At 36.8% G+C, this 12,843-nt stretch overlaps 1 protein-coding gene and 1 pseudogene across 1 annotated transcript; both read right to left on the bottom strand.

The window, feature by feature from the left end:
* Window positions 1–1,661: 1,661 nt before the first annotated feature.
* On the bottom strand, window positions 1,662–2,093 carry LOC147935362 (uncharacterized). The gene has a single exon (XM_087472944.1). The coding sequence runs from the start codon at window positions 2,091–2,093 to the stop codon at window positions 1,662–1,664; it is 432 nt and encodes a 143-aa protein (XP_087329070.1).
* Window positions 2,094–4,452: 2,359 nt separating this feature from the next.
* The window catches only part of LOC147935363 (putative FBD-associated F-box protein At1g32375), a 13,011-nt pseudogene continuing 4,620 nt past the window's right edge, over window positions 4,453–12,843 (bottom strand).

Consider the following 12,843-nt stretch of genomic DNA (forward strand, 5'->3'; position numbering starts at 1 on the left):
CGGAAAATTTGGGATCCATAAGAAGCGTAACAGTGGTGGTGCCATGGTTCTGGAACCAGACACCAATCATGGCAACAGCCGCTTATTCTACAAGTGTGAAAATAACTACGTAAGCCCCAAACATTATTTTCTAAAAAGTAGATCTAATAACCTGTGCTAAAATAATGTTTTCTATGTTGGATAGGACGGTGGGCTTCATCTCATCAAGTCCTGGGAAAAAGCCGTGTTAGACAAAATTCACGACCTCCACATGAAGATTCTTCAACAAGAGGACCGAATATCGTACCTCACTCTAGGACCTGATGGCGACACCATCGAACCATTGATGATGTGGGCTAAAGTCAAATTCCTGGTCAAGAAATGAGGGAATTGAGGCATCAAATCCGTCCCACGGTTGATGGCTACACGGAGCTACTGGACGAAGTGAGGGGGTCCATCGAAAACCAAGGGTCTAACTATTCTGGGTTAGCCTTAGGAAGAAAAAGTACGTTTCATGTTCTCATCGGGTTGCCATTAGGTTTCTCCTCTTTCTCTTGGTTGCCAGCCTTTATTATGCGTTCAAGTAGTCCATCGTTTGTTTTGTAGCGGTTGTCCACGTTCGACAGGTCTTCTCTAAGTTGGTGCTTCTTCTCCCTTTTTAAACTATTTCTACGTGTTTGTCCATCATAACAAACTTCTTATCGTATGTATGTTATCCATTATGAATGTTGTCTATCTCATTATTACGGGTTTTCCATCTTATTATTGTCGGTTGTCCGAATCATCTAACTCTTCTATCAGTTGCGTGGTAGACTATTTACTATATCGAGAAGTTGTCCGTCATAAGATAATTATCTTAATCTGAAAACCTTAACTCAATATAGGGGTAGACTTCTTAATATACCAATAAATAGTCAATCACACGAGTGTAGACAAATGAATATACCATTAACTTGTCCATCTAACTGTAACTATTATTATTTTATTCTGAAAAAACATTTTGTTTATAGTGGACAGTATATTCCTTATTCAATCATCAGTTCGTATTGTCCATCTATTCCTTATTCGACATGCTATATACGTGGTCCATCTAATTATTTCAGGTTGTCCATCATATTAACGTGTCTATAAGTTGAGAGGTAGACTATTTGACTATACCGATAAGTTGTCCGTCCGAAGATATCAATAATTTGTCCACCACTCTAGTGATAGTCTATTGAAATTGCCAGTAAATTGTCTATCATACATTTATTATTATTTTAATACGAAAACATATTTAACTGGAATAGTTTGATTAGAATTAAACACCAAAGCAAAAAAAAACATAATTCGAATAGGTCAACAGTATCACAAGAAAATATTGACTCATACATGTAAATATTTTGCTGACTCCCACAACGAAAAAACACACAACGGTGTAGATAATAGCAAAAACTCCCAAAAATACATTGTAATTTCCAAACTCACATCGAACCACGTACCTAACCCTATCAAATTAGAGTCAACCATCAACTTAACCCTATCAAATTAGAGTGGAGCATGTCTTCCTGTTGTGCCCGACTTTGAAACAACGTCCACACTTGCGGATTTTCTTTTACTTCCCTTTCTACTTTCCCTGCCATGGGAAACTAAATGTCAACTGCCTATATTGAAAATATAAACGTTACACCAACATGTAAATACTAGCATCTTACGTGGTGTAGTTCCCCCTGAGATGGAATCCTTCTTTTACGTGGTTTCCAACCACCTTGGTTTGTGTTTGGTGGGTTCACATCAACCTCCGTACATGTTTCAGGGACATTGATGTCTTTCTCATTAGGGACTGGCATAATTATACCCTTGTACTTACTCAACCAAGGAGCAACAAAGTAACTAGCATTGACCAGTGAGTACTTATCGACTCCCCGCAATTGTGAGGCTGCCAAAGCGTGACAACAGGGGATCTTCAGGACGTCAAACATCCTGCACATATAGGTTTTATTCTCCAAATCGACAGTGAACACACACCTAATTCCATCGTTAACTTGGTATATCCAATCACTGGCAGATAAAACAGCCAATCCACCGAATCTTCTAAGTGGTATATCAACATGTTCTCTATTTTTGGTGTACATCTTGTTTTCGTTTTACCAGCTTTTGTCCCTCCTACACCAAAACCACCACATCAACATATAGCCATAATGAATTCTACCATCGACACAATAGGATAATCCACCGCCCTAACCATTGCTACATTTAGGGACTCAGAGATGTTGCTACTCATTACATTGTACCGATTACCAGAGAAGTGTGATAGTGTCCAATGGGATAGACCAATGTCTCTAAGATAGGCCGCACAAGCTGGCTTGCAATTCTTAATTTCTTTCCACCAGTACTCGAAATCACCGATTATGTAGCCCTCGCAGCTTTTTGAAACCATGTTAGCAAGACCACCATAGTGGAACTGATGCTTTACATTCCTAAATAGGTGGACTGCACATGCTACATGGTGCGCCAGTGGATGTACCTTGCCCATTGCAGAATAAATGGATGCATGCCTGTCTGACAAAAAACCGAATCTTCCTCATCGCGGACAAACTGTTGTAAATGTTTAAAAAACCATACCCAACCATTGTCATTCTCGACTTCGACTGCTCCAAAAGCGAGTGGGAAGATCTGCATATTCCCATCTTGGCCACTGGCCGCCACAAGACATCCTTTGTATTTACCTTTCATGGCTTGTCCCATCGATTACAATAACTTTTCTCAAATACTTAAACCCACTGATGGACGCACAAAACACAAAAAATAAGTATTTAAACTTAGTATTCCCTTTTTTATCCACGCATGTCTGAATATCTTAGATCGTCCCTGGATTCGTCGACTCAACCAAATGCAGATAGGTTGCAAAAAAACGATAACCTTTTTCTTCATTGCCACGGGCATCATTCATGGCCAACTCCTTTGCGTTCCATGCTTTCATATAGGAAATTGTTACGTTCAGCTCTGACAGCACCATCTCAGGTAGCTCACAAGCTCGTGGACCTCTCTTCCCATTTTCAAATTTTGCTTCCAAGAGTTCAGACAAAATCTTGGTTGTCGCCTTATCCTCATATTTAGACCTGGACAAAACATCACAGGTGTGTTTCAAAGTTACAGCTTTGATTTCCACATTCTGAGAATTCGGGGTGGTTGGTTGCATATACTCGCCAACCGCAGTTCTTGTCCACGCATGTTGCAATAACTCTGCCTTTGTCAAACTTCCCAATTCTGAATTTGAATAACCTTTACATGGCATATACACACATCGCTTGTCGTAGAGTTGCCTTGCTCTCAAATATCCGACTTATATAAGTTGAATCTTCAGCTTTTTTTAGGTCCATGTTTCTCTCCTGTCTTGGCGCGCCTTTGACATTATCATGAAAAGGTGGTGCATCTTCCAACAGCAAGGGGTCATGAACGTCAAGGATTGCAGATCTAGCTCTCTTACACTCCTCATCCCTAATGCTGACCTGGCTAACTGTTCTTGGTTGTTCTTCCTCGTCGGGCTCATTGCTCACACCCTGCCCAAACACATCTAATTCATCACCCAGTCTCATTGTCGACTCTCCTTGGTGACGCACAACACCCTCAACTGTATCTATTATTAAGTAAGGATCCCAGTTAATAGGATAATCGTTGTTAATTCTCTCACTCCACTCGTCGAAATTGTAATCAGGCTCATCCTCATAAACGGAAATAGACCCTCTGCATCCCTAATATCTTCATCAGTGTTAAATGTATTCGACGACCAAACTGCCACTTCAACCAGGCTGTCTTCCGTTGACAACTCGGCTTTTGATGCATGTGGCCCAGCAGTCCTGTCAACGCTTAAATCTATGACAGTATTACTCAGAGTGGAACGGTTGTCCACTGACCCCAAATAACATACATTCCTATCACTCGTTGGCCTGTTTGGGCAATCCCTGATTTGTCCGCCATCTTTCTCCATTATAGTCGGCATAGAAGACAACAATGTAGACATATAGTCGTCCATCATAGAAGACTCACTTTGTTGTTCTTTATGTTGCGAGTTCTACCCTTCTTGTCCATTAACAACACCATCAACTCTTTCACCTTTGTCTTGTACTTTGTCCTGTGCTTCTAGTCCCTCCGCATACGCCAAGAGGACATCATCGCAGAGGGGTTCTTCTTCCACCCCGCACCCAACAGCCTCCGAAACTTCCTTAACTGTAACGTACAACCTCATCCTAAGAAACTGAATTATTCTCCTTTTCAACAGCGCCAACTCCACATCGTTGCTGACTAAAAAAAGGGGCATTTTCCCATTACTTAAAGGCGCCGTCTCACCTGAATCACAAAAGGTCATAACCACGCTACACTCCTTGGTTAAACGAAAAACGGTTTTGATTGTTGTTTCAAACTCTCGGAAACATGTGTCAATTCCATATGACACACATCTTCCCATTTCTCCATGGGCAGGAATAATTTCCATTATCCGTTTTCACAACATACCCATTCGCCGCGAAGGACACACACGGTTTCTTCCATTTCTTTCTCAAACCCTATGTCCTGCCAAACCAAAATAAAAAAAATTAAAACTACACACTTAAATACCCACGATATTTAATGACAAAAACTTCTTTAGATCCCCAACCACCAGCATTAATGGCGGACGACTATACCTTCTATGGCTGCTTTGGAGGACAACACCTATAACTTCTCCACAGAATTTTTGTCCACCACAACCATACAAATACTCACGTCGGTCGTCTCCTTAAAAATCTCCTCCGCCTCGTTTCCAAAAAACAAAAATAAAAAATTCTCCAATTACGTAGATTTTTTTAGACCTGGATGCTCTGCAAATTATCCAGCAAACTCCCCATTATCCAACCCTCTAGCATTAACTACACGTCTTGTTAGTCGGTAATAAGTCCGCTCAACAACAGCTAACCAATTTCGTAAAGTCCACCTATTTGTGGTCTTCCATAATTATTATCGTCCACAATAACGATACTATAATTTATAAATTGTCCACGAAATTCTCTACCATGTGGCCCAGGAACCGCGTAAAATCACGCGCTTATCTCTAACCGTGTCACACTAACTCATCATGCGCCTGTCCCCTCTCCTTGTGCCGCCATCGAACTAACGTAATTAGGAGGGCAATGTAGTAAAAGCCTATACTGCCATGTTTAATGATTATGGCAAATTAGAAAAGTTTTTAACAATATGACACATTTGATAAAAATTACAAAAAATATGGCAAAAATGGCAAAAATTCCAAAAAGTACCCTTTTGCCCTTCTCCCATCGTTCACGACACTTAAACAATTAAACAGAAAAAAATATTTGTTTCTTCTTCTCTCTTGTCTTATCATCTTCTTCTTTGTTTTTTCTTTTCTCCTCATAAATCTTCGTTTCTTCTTCTCTATCTTGTCTTATCACCTTCTTCTTTGTTTCTTCTTCTTCACCGCACATCCGCCTGAACAGTCCGACGTCTTTGGATGTAATGATGAATTTCTTCCTATAGTCACTTCTACGGCGAAATCCTCCGCTTTTTCCGCCTCCACCGGCCCCGGTCGGCGAGATAAGGGGACCTAGTTCCGAACCCGACCCTTGGTATGTAAGAGAAGTATTGCGTTCTTTTATATTTTTTGAAGAAATCCAAAAACCCTATCCTTTCGTCTTTCTCGTTTTATTTGTTTCGAACTAGCTTCAAAGCCGCTTAAATCGTCTTTCGTGTTAAGAATTTTTGTCTGTTTCTAACGAAAATAGTTGTTAAATGAAACAGGGAATTCGATTTGATAGACCAGTTAATAGATCCAAGATCTTTGTCCATCCAGTTTTTTTTTATATGAAGATAGACCAAATGTTATCTGATAGACTATTTTTTCTCGATAGACCAGTTACAGGATCTGAAAATTATGTCCACCCAATGTTTTTTATATGACGATAGAACACTTACTATCTCATAGACATCCTTCAGGAAAGGTTTTGGTCTACCGTTACTTTTTTGGTCACTCCGTCTTTGGTAACTTACAAGTTACCTACTATGCAGGAGGTTGACGACATCCACCAGGAGAGGTTCTTGTGTATTGTTAATTTTCTTTGAAGAAATTCGATTATATCTACTTTTCCATGTCTAACATATATACTTGTCAACTGTATAGGTTATCTCAGCAAATGGACCACAATATTAACCCCACATACTTGTCCACCGAATTTATTTATGTTGCTCAGTGTTATGTCTTAGTAGACCAAATTCAATGCAGGAAATGTTTATTTTCCCCATTATTATGTCTCCAATGCAGGTCTGATGACCATGCAGGAACTGGGTATGTTCTCCCTCCGTAGGACTAGTAGTTTCCTCAGTTTGAACATTCAACAGACGCAGTAGGTGTCCACTGTTTACATGTTTGTCTGTAATGCATGTCTGCTGACCACGAAAGCGCATGACCTATAATACATCACGTAGACCAGTTAGAACAGCCACGGTATGTCCACCCCCATTTATGCCTATTTATGTCTTCGTTTTAGGTGGACTAGACTAAATAGGCATGATTCATGTCCATCACAACCATATCTGTTTGGTCATCCATTGTTGATTGTGAAAATTGTTACTCAAAACTCGTTTGTCTATCGATTAACTAACATATTCATTTCTCGTTACTGTAGTAATGTTGTTGGGGGTACTCACTGACAATGATGTGGCCATGGTGGACCAGATCAGGCAGACAAGGTAGATGTCCACTCGCTGATGGACCATTTGCAAGTCACACAGGAATTATTAGTCCATTTTTGTACAAACAACACTTAATGTTTGTCCTATGCGGTGGAAATTGTATATTTGTTGTTTATGTCTACCGTTTCTTCTACCACTATCCTAGTCGATGGACATGTATTCTTGTTGTTTGTGTCTACCTTTAATATGGTTGTACAACTAATGCAGTGTTTTTTGGTCTACCTTATTGTCATCTCTCTATTACAATATGACCATAGCCAATTTAATGAAACTTGTCCATACACAATCTATTGGCGATAGACATTCTAATGCTGTTGGACATGTCTTTATGTTGTTTTTGTCTATCTTCCCGCGTATCTCTGTCCCATGCGGTGGAAATTGTTACTCAGAAGTTTTTGTCTACTCTTTCTTTTCTTCTATCTCTATCCTAGTCGATGGACATGTATTCTTGTTGTTTTCGTCTATCTTTAATATAAATGTACTACTAATGCAGTATTTTTTGGTCTATTGCATTGTCATCTCTAAAATGAGACTTGTCCATATACATTCTAATGTCGATAGACATTTGAATTCCGATTGAAAATCTAATGTCGATAGACATTATAATTCTGATAGACAATCAAAAAGCCATCTCCAACAGACAATGTTCCTGGACCAAAAAACCTTCTTTGACAACAGACAAGGGAATTTGCAGGTGCCCAGATTAAATGCCTGAACATTATCTCTTTCTTAATTACCATTATCTCTTTCTTAAATCTATGAAACACCCTATGGACCATAGCTTTGCTCCCATTAATTCATGTCCAATCGTCATTAATGTGCGTCTTTTGTTTGAATTGCCCGCCAACGTTTCCGCTCTATTAAGCCGAGGGCAAATTCATCTTTAATCATCTCTCCCAAACCCAAAAAATGGCAATTCTCACGAACTCAACCGAAATTGGCATTTTTGACAAGTTTTTAAGCAAAAATGGTATTATTGGCCAAAATCCCTTTTATAATTCTTTGAATATAGTAGTAGGTCCAAGAAAGTTTGATAGTTAATTAAAGATGGCACCACAATACATAACCTGAAAAAGCAAAGACTTGTGTTTACACCATCTATTAAACCAACTGAAAGCAAGATTCAACAGCGAATCCTCACGCAGAGTGCAGAGACTTGGACAAAAGAAAATGAGAAATTTAACGAGCTAAAATTTGGAAAAGGAAAAGCATGAGAAGTTATATAGTAACCAACACTGTATGAATTGACATGTCTTGCTGTAAGGTTTATGACAGTCAAGATTTGATGTTAGCTATTTCCTATCTTCTTTTTGAACCGTTAGATTCTTCAATCCTATTTCCTTTCTAAATATTTTTTATGTTTTCCTTTTTCTATTGTCTTTGCTATTATTTCCTTTTTCTATTGTCTTTGCTATTATTTCCTTTCTAAGTAATTTTTATGTTTTCCTCTTTTTCCTAATTAGTCTGTGTTATTTCCTTTCTCCTATTAGTTTTTTTAGATTTATTTGCTATTTCCTTTTTTCCTTTTCCTTTTTCCTGTTAATCTTCTTCTAGAATCTTTACTTGATATTTCCTGTTCTTTTGTTACTGTTGAGACTTGGGGGTCAACTCACTAAAAAAAAAACCAAATTTGCAATTGTATAATACATTTACAAGCATAAATTAAAAATTTCATAAATGTTATGGGGTCAGTTGATCCCCCTCCTTATTCACTAGCTCAGCACCAACCTATAACCATTTCTATTTGTAAACTCCATTTTAGAGAAAAAAAAAACTTTTGCCACCTATTAACCATTTCTATATGTTATACTCCATTTTAGAGAAAAAAAAAACCTTTCCAACCTATCCTAAAATAGAGATCTCCATTTTTGTGTCCATGTTAAGAGACTTTTAATTCAATTTTCAATAAAATCATAAATTACATATTAGTCCCTTAAATTTTATGTATTTTCAAATTTTATAGCCAAATAAAGATAGTTATTATTTATTTCATACTGAAACTTATTAATAATATAGAGACAAAAATGTTTAGCAATTCTTAAGCAAAATTTAAGCAAAAATTTTGCAATTTTTTACACTTAGTAATATTTTCAGATTTGCTTCTTATTTGTCTTTTCTTGTTCGAAACACTCGACTCCATTTTTAATTTTGTAACTCGAATCCCCATTCAAAACGTGACCTACTTCTTGAGAGTTAGTCGTATATAAAAAAAACTACTCAGTCCGTATGTATAGTTCTAGGTTTGGTGTGTCGCATGTATCATTTTTATCTTTGCCATTGTGAATATGGTGTGTAGTAGGTATCATCTCTCTTTGCTATCGTCCTAATCTTTGTGTCGCTCGCTATGCTTGTGATCAGACCCAAATTGCCAATATTATTCAACATCCAAAGCGCCAACTCTTCCAACCTTGAAGACTTGATCGCGATTTCCAGTTTTGAAAACCGGAACAAGATGATCAAAGTAAAAGCTGATAGCTCTATGACACAACTATACTTCAACAACAATGTAGTTGCTCATCAATTGATCTATCCCTTCAACTTGACAACCCACGATACAAAATTTGGGTCCTTAAGATTCGTCTCAGACTTCAAAAGCCTTCCTTGAACACAAAATGGAGCTCCAGAAACAGCTGCAGAACAACAAGCTGGAATTCCAAATTCTAGCCACCTTCAGAGTCAGAGCAACATTGGGATCCTTACACTACTCGTTTACACTGCTTGGGAGGTGGGAGGTGCGAGCTTCAGCTTACGTCTCCACGAAACGGAGTCCTGCTTACTCATCACTGCACTAGGAAGAAGAAGAACTGACGGTTAGTTAGTATTTTATATTCGCATTTGTTTTGTGATTGTTGATTCATGAAAGTACCCATTGTGATTTTTAACAGATGTAGAGCTGGTTTTCAGACCCTGTTACCAAGAATTTGAACTTACTGGAAGAGTTGTTAATATGTTACAATGGGTTTTTGTTTGTAGCTGCAAGGGAATCAATGTCAAGACAAAGGTGATTTGACAAGAGCTATATTTGGTGGTTGTTGTTGGAGTTGATTGTTTGCTTCATGGTGTTGTCTCCATGGCTTTAATTAGCACGTAGTTCATTATGAAAGGTACTGTTGTGGAAGTTTTCTTTTGTCTTAGGTCAATGTCCTAGTTTTAGCAGTTGTGCAAGGATTGTTTTTCTACATTTCACTTATCTGATCCCTTAATTCAAACTTTTAAAGCAAACCACTATAATTTTATGTTATAGATGTTATTCACAAATACATCTACAAATAAAACCTACACATAAACGGATCTGAAACATTTACCTATTTCCTTATCTATTAGACTAAAATATATAATCTGAAATGTGTATAAACTATTAAACTTTAAATCGAGTACTAAATGTCATTTTTTATAGAAATTAGCCACCAATATTAGGAATCATAGTCACGTCACAAATGAATATTATTAAAGTTGAACGTTTGACTATTATCAAACTTTCCAAAAAAACAAAGATTCTGTTTAAAAACATTAATAAGATGCAAATCATTAGCCAAATTGACTGCATGAATATGACCTCTTATTTTGTCCAAATAAAAAGTACATGATCTCCTATAAATCGAAACCATCTACTTTTCAGATACATATTAGTCCTAATTAAAGCCCAAAAAAAAAAACACACAGAGACATCATATACATTGATCAAGCAAAACGATGAATTTTCTCTCTTGCTATTTGCTTAACTGAAGAGCCGAACAATACATACCCTTATATACAATATTACACATTAGCAACATTAATTTAAAGTACACTCCAAGATTCTCTTTGCATATCCTCTATATAATAAAACGAAAGTACATAACATTTTTGTGTAAACTATATAATATGAGTTATAAGATTAGTTATTTGATTATTTGATAGGTTATAAGTTATATGGATTGTAAACATTAGTTAAATCTCGTTAAAAAATATTCCAAAAAATAAAATAAAATCTACACAAAATATTTAATTAACCATATATAGACAACAAAATCTCAAAAATTAATCACTCTTCCGCAAATTAAGAGTGATTTTGATTATACTAGCAACAAAATCTCAAAAAAAATTCAAGTCTTCATATTTTGTATATAATTTTATTGCATAATATTTTATTCACAACAATTTTTTAAAATAATCATATAAATTATATTTTTTTATAAAAATTACAATATAAATAAAAGAAATTTCAACTTGTGCTCTAGCACGGGTCCTAATGTAGTTTAATATTAAAAACAAAAAATACATGTCTCTATTATTGTGTAAATAATCAACAAAACTAAGTTGAATGCAAAATGAATTAACCACCTGAAAACATGAGATGAGTGCAATCATAACCACCTAAAACCAAGAGATAAGTGCAAAATCGAATTGGAGTATTTACGTACGACACATCAGCGAATGCTTCTCTATATAGGGGATAGTTGACCATTGACAAACAAAAAATCATTGTGTTTTGACTGCATTGTTAACTTCTAATAGTTGACCTTCAAATTTTGACAGTCAACATATCAAACGGTGAGTGAAAAGACATGAGACACTAATGTAATATGAATATAATATTTGTTGGTGAAGCCAGATATGGATGAGAATCTATGTTATAATATTTACTCTCTTATATAGTTAACTTTATATGTTGTGTGTGGTGTGTGTGAAAAAGAAAAAACATCAAAAGTATATCTAACATTCAGACCAAACATAACCCAACGTTGTAATGTTTGACATGATTTACTGTAGCTTCTCTTAAATACAAGCTGACAGGTAGGTGAACACCTAATGGACAATTCAACTCCTTGATCATCTCAAGTTTCTTCTCGCTGTCAGTGGATTTTGGAGGAGACAGTTACCTTTTTTAAACAGATTCCGTTTCTTAAGATATATCCTAGCAGTTCTTTCTCTTCTTCTTTTCCTTCATAGGCTGTCCATTCTCGATAACAAACATTTAGGAACTGAACTCGGTTTAATCCAGCAGGGGCTCGGTTCGTCAGCCTGATTGGCATGGTACTGATAGTACATTAGACAATGAATTGGAAAACAACCTGGTCAAAGACACTGAATGAGTTGGGTTGAGATTTACATATGTACCTGAATAAGATTGAGAGATCGTAATTTAGGGGAATCTCCAAGCAAACGAAGAAGTAGGTTCAACCACTGCTCATCACATCTGCATAGCGTTAACTCTACAAGATGGTGGAAGATACTACCAACATGATATGCATCCTGCATGCATACAAGACAAATTAAGTACAAGAAAGGTTAGTGGCTAGAGACCTGATCACAAGAATACCAACTATTTCCAATCGTGCAGATGGCAGAATGAAAGAAACCACAACTTGCAATTAAGAAGAAAATACCTTTGAGGTTGATAAACATAAAGAGAGACAAATTCAAAAAAAAAAAAAAGATAAAACATAAAGAGAGACACTTGACTGACATAATCAAAGAACTCAGAATATTCCTCCGAGGATGAGTCTGATTAACGTCAATAGTTGCCCTTACAATATTAGGCATTTCATTCTCAATGGCACAAAACCCATAGCATTTCCAACGTCTCCAAAGAAGGAACATCTATCACAAAACCATGTGCATTATCAGTATCTTTTTCTTATGATTTACACATGCCTAGACGCTTTAGAGAAGGCACTCTAATGGTGAAAATATTCACATTATCATCAGGACACTGCACCACAACCAATTCTTCAAGCACAGGACAACTTGATAAAAGCTTGTTGACAAATTCATCACCACCTGGATACTTCAAGAATCCAAGATTCAGTATTTTGAGGGAAGGGAAAGAAATTAGACAGCTAACATCGTCCACAAGAACCGCGTCAACTAGTTTCAAGGTAACAAGCAATTTCCACCGTGTGTACAAGCTCCTTGGAAGTATGGTTAAAGATGCACTAGAAGGGCTGATGAACTGGATATGCAGTTCACGCACAGAACACTTATCTGCAGCTCTAATCCAGACTCTAATATCTTCAGCACCCACATGTTTGACCAAGTATGAAATGCAAAGTTTCTATAAATGGACCCTCGTGCAGAAACAAACACTTGTCTACAAAGCAGGAAAATCTTTCATAATCAATGTTTTGATAGCTATCATCGTATACGAGTATAGTCACA

This window comes from Camelina sativa, chromosome 11, assembly GCF_030686135.1.
Source record: "Camelina sativa cultivar CO46 ecotype springtype chromosome 11, ASM3068613v1".
Lineage (NCBI taxonomy): Eukaryota > Viridiplantae > Streptophyta > Magnoliopsida > Brassicales > Brassicaceae > Camelina > Camelina sativa.